The 21,329-nt window shown below is 52.4% G+C and overlaps 1 protein-coding gene across 1 annotated transcript in view; it reads right to left on the bottom strand.

The window, feature by feature from the left end:
• The window catches only part of KMT2B (lysine (K)-specific methyltransferase 2B), a gene marked incomplete at its 5' end in the record, with an annotated part of 51,282 nt that overhangs the window by 19,400 nt on the left and 10,553 nt on the right, over positions 1-21,329 (bottom strand). The window contains 12 exons of the mRNA XM_015408570.1: positions 2,845-4,330; positions 5,839-6,054; positions 6,844-7,004; positions 8,180-8,258; positions 11,397-11,517; positions 11,730-11,888; positions 13,635-13,772; positions 14,890-14,993; positions 16,257-16,381; positions 17,629-17,702; positions 17,872-17,961; positions 18,058-18,150. Of these exons, the coding sequence (XP_015264056.1) occupies positions 2,845-4,330; positions 5,839-6,054; positions 6,844-7,004; positions 8,180-8,258; positions 11,397-11,517; positions 11,730-11,888; positions 13,635-13,772; positions 14,890-14,993; positions 16,257-16,381; positions 17,629-17,702; positions 17,872-17,961; positions 18,058-18,150 (2,846 nt within the window). The remainder of the gene's footprint in view (positions 1-2,844; positions 4,331-5,838; positions 6,055-6,843; positions 7,005-8,179; positions 8,259-11,396; positions 11,518-11,729; positions 11,889-13,634; positions 13,773-14,889; positions 14,994-16,256; positions 16,382-17,628; positions 17,703-17,871; positions 17,962-18,057; positions 18,151-21,329) is intronic.

Below are 21,329 nucleotides of genomic sequence, written 5' to 3'. Positions count from 1 at the left end.
GCGGAAGATTGTGCCTTCGATGCCGGAGGCTTCGACGTCCATTGGCCGATGTCGGAGGAAGGCCTCGATGCTGGAGCCGTCGACGTGGATGGTCTGTCTGAATCCATCGCTGAGGGAGGATTTAAAGCCGACTCAAGTAGCACTACTTTAAGACGCGCAGCTCGGTTTTTTTCTTGTCTGGTTCAAAAACCTGGCACAGAGCCGACAAGATTCTGGACGGTGAAACTCCCCCAAACAGAAAATGCAAAAGGTGTGACGGTCAGGTGGAGAAAGTTTACTGCCACAACCCTTGCAACGATTGAAAAATCCCGACTTCTTCTCCATAAACGAAGTAAAAAGAGAGAAGGATCAATCCAGCGCGTGCGCACTAGATCCCATGGGTGTGAAGCACAGAGACCACGTCGAAGATTACACGGAGACGCCACGGGAAACCCTCTCTCACAAACCCTCTGCCCTTCAGTCGCAGAAAACCAGAACGCGGGGCACCGTGGGAACGGCTCAGCGGGAGCCCGTGCGCTGGGGGGGGGGGCTCGTCGGAGAAGCTTATCGCTGAAGCATCGTTCTTCCCTTTCCACTTCCCATCCACCACCTATACTGTCTATAAAGAACTGAGCCTGAAGGAATTAAAAGTGCAGCTTCCTCCTCCGTGGAGTTCTGTGGGCTGGATCGATGGGAAGCCTGGCTCCCAGGTCTAGATACCTCTCCCTTCCCTTCGGATAAGGGCACTGAACATGGTCCTGACATGACCTTATCTTAATTGAATTACGACCCACACACTAAGACGGGCCCGCCAAACAAAGAAAGAAGAAGCCGCCAGACCAAACGACCATGCCATACGCCAGGAACCGAGCTCTGATGCCCGAAAGACCGCCCGGGAAGAACAACCAAGAAACAGCGAGCCCTGCCACCTGGGTGCCGGTAGGCAGCCCCAACCCCTGTAGACATGTGGTCTTAGCTAGGAATAAATTTGGAACTTGTAAGGCGCTCAGAGACCCTTCAGGGTTGGAGCGGGGTAGAAATCGAAGATACAAATAAATAAATAAATAAATAGTACAATCACCCCCCCCCCCCAACTGAGCGGAGCAGTTCACATCCTGAGAAGTCTGTAACTGCTGTAATCTTAAAACGGGCACTGGGCAGTGTGAGACCCTGTGCAGCTCCAGGTTGCTGCTGAGCGGTTTGCGGGCTAGAGAAATCCAGAGGCGGTTTTGCCATTGCCTTCCTCTGCATAGCAACCCTGGACTTCCTTGGTGGTCTCCCACCCAAATATTCACCAGGGCCGACCCTGATTAACGGCTGAGATCTGATGAGATCAGACTAGCCTGGCCTATCCAGGTCAGGACACAAACCTTTTACTTTGCCCATTCCCCTCCCCTGCTGACTATTACTAATAATTATTGTATTGGAGAGCCAGTTGGGTTAAGTGGTTAAGTTGATTCCCCACTCCTCTACTTGCAGCTGCTGGATGACCTTGGGCAAGCCATAGTTCTGGCACAGCTGTTCTCTCAAGGACAGTTCTGGAAAGAGCTCTCTCAGCCCGGCCTACCTCACAGGGGGAGGGGAAGGGAAAGGAGTTTGTAAGCCGCTCTGAGACTCTGAGTGAAGGGCGGGGTATAAATCCAATCTCCTCTTCTTCTATCGCATTGTGTGTAGTATAGCCAAGAGATCCTAAGATTGCCTGGCAGCCTGAAGTTCTAGCTCGTTTAGCGTTATGCACCACTAGGTGGCGAGCTAGGCTTATTCTTTGGGCTGAGAGAGCTCTGAAAGAGCTGTGACTGACCCAAGGTCACTTAGCTGACCTCATGTGGAGGAGTGCGGAATCAACCCCGGTTCTCCAGAATAGAGTCTGTCGCTCTTAAAGCTCTTAACCACTACACCACACTGGCTCTCGCTGACTAGTACTGGTTTATACGCACACTTTGATTATCAGCTCTAATTTCGGTTTGTTGGGAACGAGCGGCTACAATAAAACCATCACAGCTGACTTACAGGTTTTCAAGGCAAGAGACGTTCAGAGGTGGTTTGGCCATTGCCTGCCTCTGCATAGCAACCCTGGACTTCCTTGGTGGTCTCCCCCTCCAAGTACTAACCGGGGCCAACCCTGCTTAGCTTCATGAGATCCCCTTCTACAGACTGTGTCACTAACAGACAAGCAGCCGAGACCCTCTTAACTTCCTGAACTCGGCAGTGCGACGATACTTTCACGGCCAGCCCTCATTCCAGTTTGTTGGAAATGAACTACTACGCTAAAGCCATTACATGGTGGAGGGGTGGAAAGTGCCATCAAGCCACAGCCGACTCACAGGGATCCCGTAGTGTTGTCACGGTAAGAGACAAACAGAGGTGGCTTTGCCAGTGCCTGCCTCTGCACAGCGACCCTGGACTTCCTCGGTGGTCTCCCATCCAAGTACTAACCAGGACCGACCCTGCTTAGCTTCTGAGAACTGACAAGATCGGGCTGGGCCAGGCCATCCAGATCAGGGCAAAAACCATTACAGGGCAAAGCATGTTTCTTGCAGACTCAGGGAGTCGGAAGGGACCTCCAGGGTCATCTAGTCCAACCCCCTGCACAATGCAGAAAATTCACAAATACCTCCCCCACCCCCAGGGACCCCTGCTCCATGCCCAGAAGATGGCAAAACAAACAAACAAAAAACCCAAAAAACCCTCCAGGGTCCCTGGCCAAAGTGGCCTGGAGAAAAATTGCTTCCTGACCCCAAATTCCACACTTCTTATGGAGTTTGTTGATCATTTAAAAAAAAACCCCAAAACACCTTCTTGTTATCAATATGGAAGGAACAAAGCAGAGAGAAGCGACAGCCCAGAAGGGCCAAATACACCTACCTGGAGCCCGCCGTGTTGCCAGAAAGGCAGTTGTTGACCAAGTGACCGGGAGTCCCCGCGGGCGACACCGGCAGCGGCTCTTCTTCGCTGACTCCGTCCACCTTCGCCTTCTTGGGGGGCACGTATCCAACGAAGGTGGAGACTCTCTTGACCCGGATGGCCGGCCGGGGGCTAGGCAAGGACACCAGGCTTGGGAGGCTGAGCACCCCCGGATTCATGGCCACCGGCTGCAGGAGACAGGTCTGGGGGAGCCCCAGCGCCAGCTGCCCTCCGGCGGCCTGAGGTGCGGTGCCCACCACATTCATCATGGGCACCATGCTGAGCACCGGGCCCCGGATGGTCCAGGTGGGGACAGGGCTCGGAGCGAGGCTCAGGGGTGCCCGTAAGATGACCGTGTTCAGGCTGGGCGCAGGCTGTGGCGGGGCAGGGTTTGGCTTGGCCTTGCAGCCGGAAGCCTGCTCCCCGTCTTGGGCGTTGAACGGGCCTTCTTCGCCCTGCACTTTCACGCAGACCTGGCCCAGCTTGTTCACCAGGATGATTCTGGAGCTGGGCTTCTGGCCCTCGGAGCCCAGCACCCTCACCTCGGGGCCGCTGGGCACTTGGGCGCAGCTGAGCATTAGGGTCGGGGCGGGATCCGGAGCAGGGCTCGGGAGGGCTGACTCGGTGCCATTAAGACTGGCGGAGGTAGGGGGCGGCGGGGGCGGAGAGGTCCGGTTGGGGCAGACGGGCAGCGGGGCCTTGCTCTCGGGGGCGTCCATGTTCTTCAGCACAAAGTCCACGATGTCGGAGGGGAGGTCCTCCGGAGCGGGAGCGGGGCCAGCCAGCTCCCTGTCAACCCTCGGCTCCACCTGCTTGCCCTTGGCAGACGGGTGCCCCCCCGTGGCATCCGCCTCGCTGTCCGTGCCGTCGTCTATCCCATCCAGCTGGTGGATGTGGGGCAAGGGCAGGTCCAGCGGGTACGGGGGCAGAGGCGGCTCTCGCGTCACCACTGTGCGGGGGAAGCGGAAGTAGCGCCCGGCCTCTCCTTCCTCCTCGCTCTCCACGTCCCCCAGCCCGTCCAGCTGAGGCAGCCCCAGGCCGGGCGAGGGGCACGTCCGCGGCACGCCCAGCTCCTCTTCCTGAAAGGGCTCGTCCAAGAGACTGTCGTCAAATTCCAAGTCGGAGACGTTGAGCTCGAAAGCCAGCTCTGGGGGCACAGCGGGGGGCGAGGGAGGGGGTGAGGTAGGTGTGGGCCGCTGCCCTTCGGAGGTAGACGTGTGCTTAAAGCCGCTCCCAGCGAGGGGTTCGTCTGGGAGAGGCGGCATTGCCCTGAGAGTGGTGCTGGGGGGACTAGTCCTGTTCGCAGTGGCTTGAGGGGGGAGGGAAGACCGGCGGGTGCGGGGGGCACCGCTAGGCGACAAAGGGCTGAGGCGTTGAGTGCGGCGTGGAGTGGGGAAGTCCGGGTCACCCACCGTCAAGATGTGATGGGACATGGATGATGCACTCCCTAGGGAAGGGGGGGGGGAGACAAAAGGAAAAACGTTTCAAGGGAAGGCCTACCCTCATTTCCAAGTTACAACTTCCTGTCTAGGGATCTTTCAAAATAGGTATGCCATCTCCTAATTCTATTGTCACAGTTTACAACTTTCACTCAAAACCTGACACAGGTATTTAGCATCACGGCCCATTACAAACACCCTCCCAAAACCCCCACAACCCTTCAGATTAGAACCATCAATGGTTTTATTCCCCCAGCTCTCAGCTTGCTGTAGAAATTCCCGCCTTTCTTCCATTACACAACTAAGAAACACCACTGCCTAGTGGTTAGAGGATCGGACTAGAATCTGGAGACTGAAGTTCGAATTCCCCACTACGCCATGGAAGTTTACTGGGTGACCTCGGGCCAGTCACTGCCTCTCCTCTCAGCCTAACCTACTTCCCAAGGCTATTGTGAGGACAAAATGGTGAACAGAAGAACTATGTAAGCTACTTGGGGTCCCTGCTGGGGAAAAAGATGGGGTAATAATTTATAATTATCATATGGCAGTGTGTGTAGTATAACCAGGAGATCCTAAGATTGTCTGGCAGCCTGAAGTTCTAGCTCTTTTGGCATTATGCACCATGAGGTGGTGAGCTACTTATTTTTGAGGCAAGGGATGTTCCAGAGGTGGAATGTCACATCCCTGGTATTCTTTGGAGGTCGCCCTTCCAAATACTAGCCAAGTCCAACACTGCTTAGCTTCTGAGATCTGATGGGATCCAGCTAGCCGCGGCTATCCAGGTCAGGGGTAAAAGATGGGGTATAAAGTAAATAAATACAGAGTGTTCTCAAGAGATTTCCCATCTAGGAATTGACTGGATACTAACTTGTTACACTTCTGTAAGGTCTTATGCCTTGAAAGACACTATCTGAGATCCCTCAGTACCCTGGGCAGCCATAAGATGTATCAGAAGGCCACGTGAAGAACACAAGACGAGCCCAGCTGGATCAGACCACTGGTCCATCTAGTCCAGCACCCTGTCTCACACAGTGGCCAACCAGCTCCTCTGGAGGGCCAACAAAAGGGCAGAGAGGCCGAGACCTTTCCCCGATGTTGCCACCTGGCACCAGGATACAGAGGTTGACTGCCTCTGAATGTGGAGGTTCCCTTTAGTCACCATGGCTGGTAGTCCCTGATAAGACTTATCCTCCATGAATCTATCTCATCCCCTTTTAAAGACATCCATGCCTGTGGCCCATCACTACATCCTCTGGCAACGAATTCCACATTTTAATCACTCACCGTGTAAAGAAGTAGAAATGGGAAGGCGGAGCGCACGGGGCTATAAAGCTACCAGAGTGATCTTTCATGAGTCCCACTGCTGCAGTTTCTGCTCTCTCCCGTTTGGCCCCGTTTCGCTTCTAACGTCAGGCTGATTGTGAGAACAGGTGGCAACGACCCCCCTCCCCCCAAGACCTGCAGTAGGCAACTCCAGTTTTGGGCTCCCTGCCCATTGCGCAGAGCGGGGACTCACCGGGCGAGGGCAGCGGGCGGGACGACACCCCACTTATAGGCCGCCGCGTGGGGGAGTAGTTGGGCACTTTGATGCGAGCTCCAGAGAGAGATTTGGGCTTGGAGGCAGCAGGTTCCGGCGGGGGCAGAGGCCCTGGGTTCTGTGCGGGGGAGTGGCGCTCTGGTGGCGGCAAGGGCGGGGCCACATCCTGAAGGTGCTTCTCTCCAAGGTTAGCATCTGAAACAAGAATTCCCAGGCCGTCAAAGGCGGAAGGGGGGCAGCAAGAAAGGACACGGAACCCCATGACGCTCACCCCGGACAGGTGTTTGGTATCAAGCAAAAAAAGCCCAGAGCCTTTCCCCTAGCATGAAGTGGCCACAACTGGAGAAAGCAGAATGGTTCTGAGTCCTTCCTCACCACCAGGGCCTCTGGGCAAAAGGCCAGATAGAAGACAGCTGGGCAACTTTACAATTAACCCAAAGCCGAAAATAAAGTAGAATTCTGTGACTGAGAGAGATGGCACAAATTCGGCAGATACAAACCTACTAGTTTAGTCTTGCATATTTTTATCCTGCTTACGCTAGTTATGAGAAGGGGCAAAGCAGGCACCCCCCCAAAAAAAAGGCAGAAAGGCCGCTCGACTTTCCTCCCCAGATTTGGAGTTGCACCCACCACTGACCAATTTCACAATAAATTCTCATACAAATGGCAACCGGGATTCTTGCAGTGGTTGAATTCCACATTCTGACTGAGTACTCATATTCTTTACGGGACACACCGTGCCTTGAATCTGGGTGTGTCTGGTAAGCTACCTGCCTGGACAAGGATGGCTACTTGCCCAGGGAAAAGTGACTAATTGCCCGTGCGGCCCTCAAAGACTCGCCGATCTCCTCTCGTCGCCAGGCCGACCGGCTCCAAAGAGACACAGGAGGCGGGTGGAAGCCAAACCCACCCCCCACGTGGGACCTGGCAGGACAAGCCCCTCCGAAAACAGGCCCTGTTCAACTATGCCTCAGCTGGTCTCACCTGCAGGGACGGCTGGGCTGTGCGCAATGGTGTGGTTCTCCTCCTGCACCCCCAGCGCGTCCGGCTCCTCCTGGTTCAGCTTCGGCCGGTACTCCAGGACCCGGCACTTGTACCAGCACCGCTTGCGGGCATCCACAGTGCTCCAGTAAATCCGGGAACACCTGGGAGGTGGGAGGACAGGCAAAACATACTGACCCATTTGGGTGGGGAGAGACAATCCCGCCGCTTCGGAGAGAAAAGGCTGCTTTCCTCGTTTCTGCACCTGAGCTGTGGGGCACAGCCAGGCCCCAGATTGCCCTAGGTAAGCCTCGAGGTTATTGAGTATTTTTCTTCTGCTTAACAACTGCATGAGCCTTTCCCAGTGAGCCAATGTTAATAGCTGAAGGAGGGAGAAACAGACCCCATCAAGACGGATCAAGATGGGCAGCCATGTTAGTCTGTCTGCAGTACCTGTCCGTAGGTATCTCACGAAGTGAGCGGTGATTCACAAAAGCTCCTACCCTGCCACAAATTGTTAGTCTTTAAGGTGCGACTGGACCCAGCCAGGAAAAGGTTTTAAGAGCTGGGTTTAAGAGGGAGCATCTTTGTCCACTGATGCATCGTCTCGTAGCATTAATAGTGCCGTGAACATCTTTGGCAAAGGAGTGGAGACAGACACTGTGGCACCAAGGCCTCAGCAGAGCCATGCCCTGCTCCTGCATCTGCTGCCTTGACGTTGGCAGCAGGGATATCTGTCCTTTTCTAAGTGCGGGTGGTGGCTCCTTCTGCGTCTGGCAACGGTTGGAGGAAGGGAAACAACAAGCAAAGGATGCTTTTAAGCAAAGACTGGAAACGATGTCCCCTGGCTCTAACTGCTCAAGTTGTTAAGGAACTGGAAAAACATATTTTTAAATAACTTCATTTTTACCCCGCCTTTCTACTCATTGGAGATCCAAAGCCGCTTACAACATTCTCCATTCATCCATCTGAGCTACACAACAACTCTGAAAGGTAGCACAGGCTGAGAGTACATGACTGAGCCCCATGTCACCCAGAGAGCTTCCATGACAGAGAAATATCCAACCCTGGGCCTCTCAGATCTTAGTCCAACACTCTGTGCCCTACCTCACAGGGCTGTTGCGAGGATAAAACGGAGGAGAGGAGCATGATGTAACAGGGATCCATGAGGGAGGGTGGTGAACGCTGCCATACTGCTGCTCTCCTTCTGTTGCGTTGTCAAGCGCCGTATTAAATGAATCTGATTCAGCCCACAGTGGTGGGATCCCAGGGACAGAGCGTTCTGTTTCACAACCCAGAGAGGCAAGAGGCTACAACCCTCCCCTAGGCGGACACTCACTGGTAGCCGACTGGAAAGAGGCGCCCCTCGCACTCCGACAAGTCCGTCAGCATGCCCAGACTATCGATCTTCATGGAACCTAGAGGAGAGGACAGAGTGAGCGGAAAGGCATCAGCCAGCCAGGGGCAGACATAAGAGAACATAAGAGAAGCCATGTTGGATCGGGCCAGTGGCCCACCCAGTCCAGCGCTCTGTGTCACACAGTGGCCAAAACTCAGGTGCCATCAGGAGGTCCACCAGCAGGGCCAGAACTCCAGAAGCCCTCCCACGGTTGCCCCCCAAGCACCAAGAATACAGAGCATCCCTGCCCCAGACAGAGTGTTCCATTCTATCCTTTGTGGATATACCACACAGCCAAGGTATGTGGCGGCCACATTGTACGGCAGGCTTCGGATCCATTAAGGGTGGCAGAGGAGAGGAAGAGGGACAGCATAGCCATCCAGTAGTTTTCCTTGCACAATTTTTTCTTGCAATCACAGAGGAAACATCCCAGTCAACTGAGCCCTGGGGTTAATGAGCATACAGCAAGGAGGGGGCCATTGAGACCTTGGGCCCCCAAGTATCTTGCAGCTGCGCTCTGCTGCTAGTGCTCAGTGGAGGGATACCCACAAACAGGACTGACGCTGCAGGGCAGGGACAAAGCCTCAGACGGGCAGGGATTAATCTCAACCGCCTGAGTTTTGTCTCCCACTGGAGGATGCAAGCAGACCAGCCTGCATTCCAGTTGCAAGGCACTACGGAGAGAAAGGCAGGTCCTGGGGTCCAATGCACTGCGGCCTCACCAAGGAACAAGGTGCAGGGTGGAGTTATTCAGATGAGAACCGTTTGGGTTCTCAAAGAGACTCACCAAGTTCTATGGGACAAAGGCAACAGAGCTGCAGTTCTAGGAAGTCCAAAGGGGATAAAGATCCACCCCACACCCTGATAAAGGGCTGCATCCCAACTCAATTGTCAACTACTGGAAAGCGCTTCTGCCGGCAGAACAGAACTCTGCAGCTCCCCCTGCAACCCTGATTTCCCTAAATGCTCCTCTTATGGGAAGGGGGACCTGCAGGAATGGCATGAAGGGCAAACTGGGGATCTGTAGCAGGAAGGGAGATGGGGTGGAAGTAGAGATGTAAAATTTCCAGAAATTTTGAAGCTTGGAAAAAACCCTGGATCTTTTCCATTTTTTTCCGGGAAAAAATGGAAATTTTCGGAAAAATTGAAAAAAATGCTACATTAGCACTTCTTTTTTCCCCTCCAAATTGAAAGTCATTCTGTTACTTTAGAAACATAAAATATGACTATGGACATTTTTACTTGGCATGAAATTACCACAACTAGCATATTAAAAATATAGTGTATCCAAACAATTATTACGAACAGAATACCCACCCACATGCAAAAACAAAACTGAAACCTTTTTCTTTTCTTGTGACAATAGCACCTCCTAAAGGAAGAAATGCATCTTGTTCTTGCATTGGAGAGTTCAGTTGGTAACCTAGGACTTGCTTGTCCTCAGTGCACAGAAATTAGATCAATCTGATACATACATATCTTTTAGGAATGATTTGGAAAATATTTGAACACCTTGTCTTAAAATATTTTATTCATCATGTTAAAATAAAACGTTCCATAATCAATTTTTTTTCTTTTCTTTTTTCAATTTTTTGAAAAACAAAACAAAAAAGGCTTAAGGAAAAAAATGGGGGGAAAGTCCCCCCCCCAATTTTCCCGTTTTTTTCCCGGGCCTTCACATCTCTAGGTGGAAATGAAAACTCCCCGTCTGTTCCCAGAAAATTGATTCTGAATCTAACCCACGGATGTCACCTGGGGCGGGTGAAGCTTCGAATATTTTCCGAGGACAGCATTTTACCTTCTCACATGTAAATGAATGACGGACATTCACAGCTCTAAGCAAAACTGCAGTGCCTTGGTGGAAGCAAGCTGTGCCTCCCGTTCCTAGACACCAAATAGCCAGATCTCCCCTCCTTTCATAGAATCATAGAGTTGAAAGGGACCTCCAGGGTCATCTAGTCCAACCCCCTGCACAATGCTGAAATTCACAAATACCTCCCCCCCACACACCCCCAGTGACCCATGTTCCATTCACAGGAGATGACACAAAACCTCCAGGATCCCTGGCCGAATTGGCCTGGAGAAAAATTGCTTCCTGACCCCAAAGTGGCGACCAGCATTTCCCTGGGCATGTAAGAAAGGGCCACGAGAACTAAGCACTGATGCAGCCTTTCCTGCCCTCCCTCTCATGATCTGCCTGAGTTCACAGAATCAGCATTGCTGTCAGATGGCCACCTAGCTTCTGTTTAAAAACCTCCAAAGAAGGAGAGCCCACCACCTCCCGAGGAAGCCTGTTCCACTGAGGAACCACTCTGACAGGAAGTTCCTCCTAATGTTTAGCCGAAAACTCTTTTGATTTAATTTCAACCCACTGGTTGTGGTCCGACCTTCATTCCCTCCTCCCACACTACTGGGTGGGGGTGGAGCTCACAATGTTAGATTACCACAAACCTCCACTCCCCCAGCCAGGTTCCCTGGAATACACCATCCTTCCCCTTTACCGCCACTCTCCCCATTGGGGCAATATTGTTCTAGTACTTTACATGAGTATGTCAGGTATCCAAGCGGAAATGATTAGTATGAGGAGGAAGGAACTGCAAATCCCCATCTCTGCATCCCAGTCGTTCTCAGCCCCACTGAACCCACCAGTGCTTGTACTCATCCCTGCAGAAGGCCAGTTTTATAATCAGCTCTTGCGGCTGGAGGTGGTGGGGAGAAGAGAAGAGCCTTCCTGTCTAGTGTTGCCCAACCCCCTTGGTGGAGGTGGGGATCCCACGCAGCCAGGCCCTGCCCACAGCTGCCGATCAGCTGGACAGCAGGGGACTTACAAAGGCCCAGGCCTTGTGGCGGGCATCGCACAGGAAGTGACATCATCACACCAGCAACGTTCAGGAAATGCTCTGGTATTTGTGCAAAATGTCTTATGGTTAAACTGGCTTTTCCCACAGAGTTTTTGCCCAAAAATCAGAGCACCACCTGGATGTCTCTGGTGTGCTGATGTCACTTCCTCTGTGATGCTGGCCACGAGGCCTGGGCTTTTCTCTTTCTCCAGATAAGTCCCCCATCCCCTGCTGATTGCCGGGAGGGACCTGGAAACCTTCCGCCTATCCCATATCCCACGGCTCTGATGAGCTCCACCCTCCCGGCTCCCATTTACCTATCATCATCTTGATGGTGTCTGGCTCCAAGCCCACCATGAATTTCCTCTTGAAACTGATGCCCTCGAAATCGACGTAGACCCGGCGCAAGACATCAAAGCCGTCTTCGGCGACTATCTCCTGCAGGACACAAAATGTTAACTATAGAGCCCTGTTCACAGTGATCGGCTCCCAACCCCTTAAAAAAAAAAAAGGCACCCATTAGGTTTTCACATCAAAACTACATGGGGTGGTGGTGTTCACAGCACAGGTCTCGAGATGCCAAACCCGAGAAGACATCCCCCTTCCTCAAGACCCACCCACCTTCTCCATACAACGGCCCTCCCCCTTACCGTCCCATCCAAGAGGTCGACATGCTTCTGGCAGAAGACCTTCTTGTCATCCTGGAAGGTGCAGTGGCGGAGGCGGGCGCACATAAAGTGGTAATTGCTGAGGCAGGCCGAGAGGCAGCAGCCGACGGTGGCCCCCGTGCGCTGGCAGTGCTCACAGCGCTGGAAGGGGTAGGAGAGAGAAAGGGATAGTCAAAAAGCATGAAGGACCAGCCCCACTAAAGCTTGAAAATGGGAGGACAGCAATGAGCTAAAATACCAGGTCTTAAAGGGGACAGCAATAAAGAACCAAAACGGCGACTGGACAGAAAAAACAATGAATTATAAACTGTTAAATGTATATTGTGTCACAGTGATGGTTAGAAGCACAGGTATATATTAAGGCAAAAAGTCCTCTTAAAGCAGGGCAGTAGTGCAGCTTTTTTGGCAAACTTTAGACTGTTTGGGCATTCGTCACCTTACAGCACTTAGAGATTATGGTGACTTTCTGAGTGAGGTCCCTGACTCCATGTGTTTTATTATGGCACCTGGACTTGAGAAAGATCTCACTTCGAAACAGGTTCCTGTCGTCTGATGATTTACTGCCTTTCAATAAGAGGACCGGTTGCTTCCTTTTTTATTATTTTTTTATAAATGTTTTTTATTGAGTTTTCAAAAGCTTTACAGTGAATAACATAAACAGTTTATATGTTACATATGACTATATGACAACAACATAGCCTAACTCACTAGAAAACTACTTAACATAAAGCCTTCAAATTTGTCATTCTTTCCTTCTTTCTTTTCCTCTTTCCTTCTCTTTCCTTCCTTTTCTTCTCTCTACTCTCTCTCTCTTTCGTTCCCTCTTTCCTCCTTCTGAGGCCCAACTTTAGTGAGAAGGGGTTTTTACTTTAAACCCCTTCTCTCTTCGCTTCCCCTCCCCTACAGGTCAGCTGGGGAAGGGGAGGGGAGGCTTTTGAAAATGTCTTCCCCCCTTTTGCTTCCCCTTCTGACATCACTTCTGGTGATGTTAGGGGTCATGGCATAAGTTAATGAGCTATTATGCTAATAGCCTAGTAGCTCATTAGCATACCTTATGCTATCTTTTTCTACGAAAAGACCCCTGGTGACACGATATACATTTAACAAATGTTTATAATTTATTGTTGTTTTTTCCTGTTTAGTCATGGTTTTGGTTCTTTATTGCTTTCTTGCCCACGACTTCTCCTTTTGTTTTCGGTCTCAAAGGGGAGATAGAAAGGACAACCCTTGGTCTGTATGGTTTTTTTGGGGGGTCACTGCCTGATTGAAACACAACTTGTGCGGCTTCTGCACATCCACGGGCAGCCGCCTTATGCAGGCTGTTGGTGTGTCTAGCTCTGACTGCCTAGGACCCTTAACGGAAATCCTCCAGGAAGGAAGCCTGGGCTCTCCCCTCAGGAGAGGGTGCACTCTTCCTGCTCAGCCTAGGTCTCTCTTCCCCGTGCGCGCACCCTCCATGTCATCCCGGTCAACTTTGCCTCTCCTCCCCCCTCCACTGAAGCCCACCTCACATACTGATACAAATCAAACCCTGGGAAGCATCTCGGTCATGGGTCACCAATGTGGTGCCCACGGGCACCAGAGCGCCCTCTGACACCTTTACTGGTGCAAAGTATTTTTCGAAAGTAGGCGGGGCAAAGAATCTTAGCGAGCCCCTTTAAGCAAAGACGGTGAGGGCTGAAGGTCGCCACTGCATGTTCGATACGTGGAGCCACAGCAGAATCCTTCCACAGGCGAGGAGGAGCTCAGTTGCCCCAGTTGCCTTTTACACAGGAGCACCAAACTTTCTCAAGCTGGCCTATGGGTATTACCAACCCAGCCGAGGCAATCACAGATAAGAATCTGGACCACGAGAGGAGCACCTGGTCTCCATTCATTCTGACTTACCATCTGCCGGCCCCGGGCCACGGCGGCATGCACGTTCTTCAAGGAGCCGTCATTCTCCTCAAAGACTTCAGCCGACCAGATGGCGCAGTTGACGTGGGTCCACTCATTCTGGCCAATGTACAGCAGCCTGCCTGCATCCTGGAGGGTTTGGGGGAGGAAGCGTGCGTTAGACAGTGGGGAAGGGGACCAGGAAGGGATTTGTGTGGAAAGGAAATCTAACTAGGATGCAGGCGAACGCAGCGGTTCGGCCTCCTGACCCTGCTCAGCAATCTGATTACCTTTCTGATACCCAAGAACATGGACCCCTGGTTCCCAACCTCCAGGTGGCGCCTGAAGACTCCAGGAATTTCAATGGATCTCCAAATTACAGAGTTCAGTTCCCCTGGAGAAAATGGCTGCTTTGGAAGTCGGTCTCTGTGGCACTATACACCCCACTGAGGTTTCTCCTCTCCCCAGGCTCCACGCCCAAAATCTTCAAGATTTCCCAACCTGCAATCCTATTACCAACCCCCATTACATACGTCCTCAGCCCCGGAGCCAAAAATTCATCAGTGAGGGGGCTGTAGGGGGGCTCTGACATCACATAATGTGATTTAAAAAAAACCAACAGAAAAAAAGACCCAGTGAGCTCGCGCCTCTGCGAGAGTTGGGAGAGGCGCGGGTTCACTGGGGCTTTGTGCTTCAGCAGCCGAATGGCTGCAGAAACATGAAGAAGGATCTCTGAACAGAAAAGAGGCCCTCCCCCAGGGACTTCCGGTGGTGCCTTCCCCAGCTAGACCCCCTCCTTGCACCTGATCCCCGGGCTACTTGCTTCCCTTGCTTGCTGCAGCAGGCGCCAGCAAGAAAGAGAACGTTTTTAAAGAGATGTATGTCTCTTTAAATCCTGCCCCTTCTCTTCAGGAAGCATGCCGCTGCTGCAGTGCGACCCAGGCAGGGAAGGGCATTTAAACTTTAAATACCTTCTCTCCCTGGAATGCGCCGCAGCGGCAGCATGCGCCTTAAAGAGAAAGGAAGGGATTTAAAGAGACGTAAGTCTTTTTTAAAACCTTCCCTTGTTTGTTGGTGCCTGCCACCACTGGGGGGGAGCTTTTTTGGGGGGGCTCTGTGGCCTTGCTGGGGTTCACCCCTAATTGATAGGGGGCTGAGCCCCTAAAGCCCCGCCGCTGGCTATGGCCCGATGGGGAAAATGCTGTTCCCTCCCAGCCTCCAGGAAAATCCGAAAGCAATACGCACACAAACAGACACACAGCCGTACCTTGGAAGGGGCATCGCCGTACTGGAGGCACAGGGCACACTGTCGCTTGTCTTCTGGGTCAGCGAACTCCTGCTGTGCTAAGGCCTGCTCTGCGTCCTTCCCAGCTACAGGGAAAGAAGGGGGGAAAGGGTCAGGCGCTGGAGAGGAACCCCCCACAGCATCCCTTACCGGGAGAGCATCTTCTGGAAAGAAGGACAACGTCTGGTAGGCAGGCAGAGAGGACCAGAAAGTCCAGAGAGGAGGCCCAGGGCAACGTGTCCTGACCACTGGTTCCCATCCCCTCCTTCCACATACATACTTTTCTGGTGTGGAATATGCTGGAGAGCCAGCGTGGTGTAGTGGTTAACTCTGGCCCATAGCTGTGGTGGGGCTATTGGGGGCTCTGCCCCCTTCCTTAAAGAGCCAGCCCCCTTCTCTAAAGACCCCCCCTGCTTCTTCTCAAAAGCATTTAAAGGGATCCCGTAAATGCTTTTGAGAAGAAGCGGGGGCTGGCTCGTGCCCCTCTCCCTCCCTCCTGAAAGAGCCACGGTGATTCCAGTGGTTAAGACACTGAACTGCAGACTGGAAGGTCGGTAGTTCGGCAGTTCAAGACCCAAGTGCCGCGTGACGGAGTCTCTGGTTCCAGCTCCTGCCAGCCTAGCGGTTTGAAAGCAAGAAATTGCAAGTAGATAAATAGGTACCACTTCGGTGGGAAGGTAACAGCGTTCCATGTGCCTCGGCGTCTAGTCATGCCAGCCACATGACCACGGAAATGTCTTCAGACAGTGCTGGCTCTTTGGCTTGGAAACGGAGATGAGCACCGCCCCCTAGAGTCGGATTTGACTAGCTTTTGAGCAAGGAAAACCTTTACCTTTTACCAGCTGATCGGTGGGCCATGTGCTCCCTGTCAATCAGCTGAAGGGTTCTTTAAATCTTGCAGGAGGGGAGGGAGAAGGGCGTGCACCCCCCCACTTCATTATGGAACATAATGACAGCCCCAGCAGAAATGTTTTTGCCTCACAGGCCACAAAACCCTGGCTATGGGGCTGAGTGGACTCTGATCTGGAGAAGCGGGTTTGATTCCCCCCTCCTCCACATGAAGTCTGCTGGGTGACCTTGGGCCAGTCCCCGTTCTCTCAGAGCTGTCTCAGCCCCACCTGCCTCACAAGGTGCCTGTTGTAGGGAGAGGAAGGGAAGGCGATTGTAAGCTGCTTTGAAACTCCTTTGGGTAGAGAAAAGCGGGGTATAAAGGCCAACTCTTCTCTTCTTTTTCACTGTAAGTGGGAACTCCTGCCGCTGAAGCTCCCCTAGACAAGCTGCTTCTTCTAGATGTGAAACCACATGACAGAGGAAGAGAGACGGCCGATCCTTCCATCCGAGAGCCTCACCTGTCTTCTCTGGTCCCGTGGGCGTCAGGTGACTGTTGGCCCCAGGGCTGAGCTCCTCCGGCTGCTTCCACTGAGCGTAGATGTGGTCAGAGGAGGGAGGCAGGACTGCATTGGGAAGCATGCCGCTGTCGGGAGGAAACAGAAGCATGTGAGGGGCTGGAACCCGCGGCTCCGAAGCCAAATGTGGCTCAGTATGGAACCAAACGTGACTCTTAAAAGAGAATATAAAATCGTTAAATTAAGGTCTACTTGGATAGGTAGGTGGAATGCTGCCCTGACCCGGATGGCCTAGGCTAACCCAACCTCGTAAAACTTTGGAAGCTAGGCAGGCTCGGCCCTGGTTAGGTGGATGCTACAATAGCCAGCGTGCAAAGGGAACGGGACACGCTGCTTCTTAGGGATGCTTCACAGGAAGGAACAACAGAGGTGAACGGCTGCCTGTAACCCAAGGGCGAACCATGCGCAGATTTACTCCAGTGTGCGGGGTCATCCTGGGTGCATTTTATTGCGAGACGTCGTGTGTGCTGTTTCTTAATAAGGGACTTGAAGCAACCAGTGTTTGGGCTGTGGAGACTTTGCGTATTATCAGTCACCATGTTAATGATCAGTAACGTTAAACTGTACATTTCGAGTTATGCAAAGGGCTTTCTAATACTGGCTCTCTGTTGCTCTTTTGCCCTGAATTCTGATGCAGTTTGGCTCTTTAAGTATAAAAGGTTTGCTCTAGAGCACTGAAGCAGTCCCTGATTTGGCACCTGAAAGTAAATAATTTCTTTTATGTCTGCACTCTGCAGTCAACATTCTAAAATGAGACCTTTCCTCCCTGTTGTCATCATCAGAGGTTAAACTTGCTTTTAAAATGTCAGAAGTGCAAAACTGAACGACAAGCAATGTGTGCGGGGAGCACACTGTGCTTCTTTCACCCACTCACCTAAATCCCTTCTAGCAGCTGAAACGTGAGAAAACTGCCTTCATGTTTTTTGGTTTCTCTTTTACCTTTTCCTCCCCAAGTTTCTCTCCTCCAGTAGAGATTTGGAACGTTGCAAACACCACTGCCGAGTTCTGAGTTAAAGGCTCGCACTGTGGCATGAGCGAACCCTCAAAATGCCTGGGCAGCACCAACCTGCACCCGCAAAGTTCCCTCTAAGCTGTGGAGTCTTGAGAGCAAAAATTCTACTCTGTGAACTACTGGGATTAAAGTTGTGAGCGAGTGATTTGGCTACTGAATAAGTTAGTTTGCTCTGGAGCCATTCTTCCTGAGCTAAGACAAAAAGGTGTGAGCCGGGGGCTAAAAAACTGGGAGCTGGCTCACACCAGCTCAGCTGAGAGGGAACAGGACCCTCTCTTTCCCCCTTGGTTACGGAGCACTCACTTGGGGAGGATGCTGTTGCGTGTCCAGTGCTTCGGATCCTGAGCGTCAAACCAGCTGAAGAACTTTCCCATCAGCTGAAGGGACAAGGAGGAGGGTGGGAAGCGACAAGGTGGTTAAACTCAGAGACACTCTAAACTGAAGCGGAATAAATGCCTGCATGGGCAAAGCCCACGGCCGCCTGTATTTCCTCATGCAGGCCAATACCCACACCCCCAGTCCCCTACCCGAGGCCGTTCGGAGTACCTCGATGTAGAATGCCTTTGCGTTAAGGCCAGCCTGGCCCTCCTCCATGTGCCCCAACAGGACGCCCACCATGTCCTCATGGAAGCTGTGCTGCAAAGAGAGAAAGCAGCTCAGCGGAGGCGGTCGCAGGCCCGGCTCCCCCTTCCCGTGGCTCTGGGCCACAAGCCTCACCCCCCCGACACTCACCACAGACGAATAGTGACCCTGCTCAAAGAGCTTGCCGACCGTGCGCAGGTCGCAGGTCCGCAGGTGAACCTTCACGCCGTCGTCGGGGCAACACTGGGACAAGCAAGAAAGGGGGTAAGGAACAGGCACCTGTCAGCAGGGTAATTTTCAGGGAGGGGGGATCAAGTCACGGCTGACTTATGGTGACCCCTCCTGGGATTTTCAAGACAAGAGATGAAAGGAGGTGGTTTGTCATTGGTTGTCTCTGCATAGCAACCCTGGACTTCCTTGGTGGTCTCCCATCCAAATACTAACCAGGGACGACCCTGCTTAGCTTCCAAAATCTGATGCCATCGGGCTAGTCTGGGCTATCCAGGTCAGGGAGTGAGGTAATGCACCACCTAATTAATAAATACATCTGTTCTACAAAGCTAACAGCGACTTCTGGCTGAACTTCCTTATGCCACACAAACTCACAACGGTTGAAACTGAGAATCCCACCACGCAATTGTCCCCTGGGTCCCTTCTGTGGCTGGAGCTCTTGCCAAGTCGCCCTCAGGCAAAAACAGCAACAGCAACTTCAGGTATCTGGTCTCTCTCTACCCGGATAACCAGGTCAAAGGACTAGAGACTGAGTTCCATGTATGAAGACTCGAGAAATTAGGGGGCAGAGAGAGGATCCTAGGTTAGCGTACATCCTGGAAAACGGAGACTGCACTAATGTTAGCACTTAGGGGAACTGGGCTGAAGGCATGCATGGTCTCTATGTAATGTAGTTTCCCCCCGGTGAATATTTGTGCGTATGTGTATGTGTGTGTTATGTGCATGTGCCTGGAAGTCATGTTTGACTTCTGGTGACCCCTAGTGGGGCTTGAACGTTTCAGAGAGGTGGTTTGCCACGGCCTGCCTGTGTGTCCCGCCTCTGACATTCCTTAGAGGCCTCCATCCAAGTACTTGCTGGGGTGGCCCTGCTTAGCTCCCAAGATATGACAAGTACGGGCTTGCCTGGGTTATCCAGGTCAGAGCACTATGTGCTGCACTGACTGGGAAAGGATATATTGGGCGAGCTTCCTCCTGGATCAACCCACACAGAGCAGGGAGAGGTGAGGGGCTGGGCGCACACCTGGAACTGGCTCAAGGTCTCAGACGAGGGCCCTACTGGCACTCCTCAGACCACCCACTTCTGCACTCAGGATGGCTGAGCTCTTTCACTCTACACACCAAGGAATCCGATGGCAAAGTTGCCGACTCCACTCTAAGGACAGGCTTTGGCTCAGATGGCCTTGCTAGGAACACAGATATTTCTCTCTCTTTTTGCATTGGTTGGGGGTGGGGGAAAGCTTCCATCTCCTCAGCTGAGGGGATGCTTAACAGCTGTGGATGTTCACAATTCAAGTCATGAGATGGGCCGAGAGATCGGCAGATGATGGCAGAGGCAGGGATCGCTGTCTCTTCCTTCGTGTGGATCCTTGGTTTCTAAGTTTGCATCGGGCCTAGAGCACCTGCTGAGCAGAATGCTGTCTCTTGCCGCAGTCCCCCGCCCAGGGGGGGCACTAAAACCCTCGTTTCTGCTGCCTGTCTGCCAAAATATATGCACACAATGGGGAGATCTGAGGTTCTTGTGACCCCCTAAGGCAGAGGTGTCAAACATAAGGCCCGGGGGCCAGAACTGGCCCATCCACGGCTCTTATGCAGCCCGTGAGCAACTAGTAAAAGGGAGGAAACAGGAGGCTGCACAAGGGTGAGTGGGCATAGCCACTCTGAATGTGGCTTCAGCATGGTGGAACAACCTTGTCTGCAGCAGTTAAGAAGTGTGGGAGTGCCTGCCCAGTGCTGCACCGCTGGCTCTCCAGTCTGCCCATATGGGTTTTCCTTTGCACCCCCCCTCCTATCCCAGTGAGGATACACCAACTCGGAGCTCTCCAGCTGCTATCCTTTATATAAGTTTACATCTCCAGTATCTGGCATTACATTGTATGGCACACATGGCCCGGCCCGACAAAGTGACATTTATGTCAGATCTGGCCCTCAGAACAAATGAGTTCAACATCTCTGCCCTAAGGCCACTACGCACTGGGTATGAGCACGTAATGTGCAGTTTAACGGGTCACACAAGCTGACTACGCCACAAACCCTGGCCTGTGAAACTGGGAGTCACAAGTGAGAAGGGAACTCTCTGGGGTGGAGATACAAGAGGGCAGCTATTGTAGGAAGTGGTGCATTAAGGGGAAAGGCTCACGAAGGACGAAGCTGCCTTATACTGAATCAGACCGGCAGTAGGTCTCCAGGGTCCCAGGCAGAGGTCTTTCTCATCACTTATTCCCTGGTGCTTTTTAAGTAGGGATGCTGGGGATTGAACCTGGGACCTTCTGCATCCCGCTGATGCTCTGTCACTGAGCCAGGGCCCCTCCCAATGCTTTGCTCTGCCTGCAAAAAGACCCAGATTCGATCCCTGGCGTTGTTGCTCAAGAGGATCTCTGGCAGCAGAGTTAGGAAGGACATGACTCAGAGGAGTTAATGCAGCAAACAATACTCAACCTAAACCAGTTAAGGGTCTGAAGTGACAGTCCCCACCAGGCCCATAGCTACAGTGGGGCTTCTTGGGGCTTGGCCCCGACTTGCTGCCAAGGCCCCACAATTTCCCTTCCAGCCCAGGGCCCTCCCTCCAACTTCCAATTTTTTATTTTATTTATGGCGCTTGTTACTGGCTGCGGACACTCCCTCTCGGTCCAATTCCTTCCCCTCTTTGTGCCCAACTTGGTCCTTTGAGATCCCAAGCTGCTGGGCCTCTCCTCTGTCTCCCCCTCCCTCCCCAAGGCACCAAGCCTGCCTGTGCCAAGAAATCAGCAGCTGGCACAGGATTCCCCCCCCTCCCGCTCCCAAGCCCTACCCCAAAGCCAAGTGGTTGCGGGAAAGTGCGGGAGCAGGGCAGCTCGTTTGGGGTGTGTGCGTGGGGGGACGCCCACCAACTTATTTAAAGACCCCTTGAATTAAAAAATCCTGGCTACGGGCCTGGTCCCCACTGCGTGGGAGAAAAAGACACAAATATTTTTAAATACAGTCAATGGTTCCTTACGTTAGATCTGGGAAGAAAAATGAGCTGAGTATACAACATTGGCAAAGTTAACCAATTATATAAACAAAAGACCATTGAATGAATTTCGGCAGAAGTGGCAGGCTTATTACTCATATTATGGGAATAATTAACTCCCCCCCCCCCGGAATTATTTGAATATCACATTAAAGGGGATGAAGATATTTGATTAAAATTTCAATATTTTATTTTTTATTCC

The sequence above is a fragment of the Gekko japonicus genome, unplaced genomic scaffold (assembly GCF_001447785.1).
Source record: "Gekko japonicus isolate JY-2015 unplaced genomic scaffold, Gekko_japonicus_V1.1 scaffold1388, whole genome shotgun sequence".
In the NCBI taxonomy this organism is placed as follows: Eukaryota; Metazoa; Chordata; class Lepidosauria; order Squamata; family Gekkonidae; genus Gekko; species Gekko japonicus.
The sequence above is the reverse complement of the archived record's forward strand: the minus strand, read 5'-3'. Positions and strand labels throughout refer to the sequence as shown.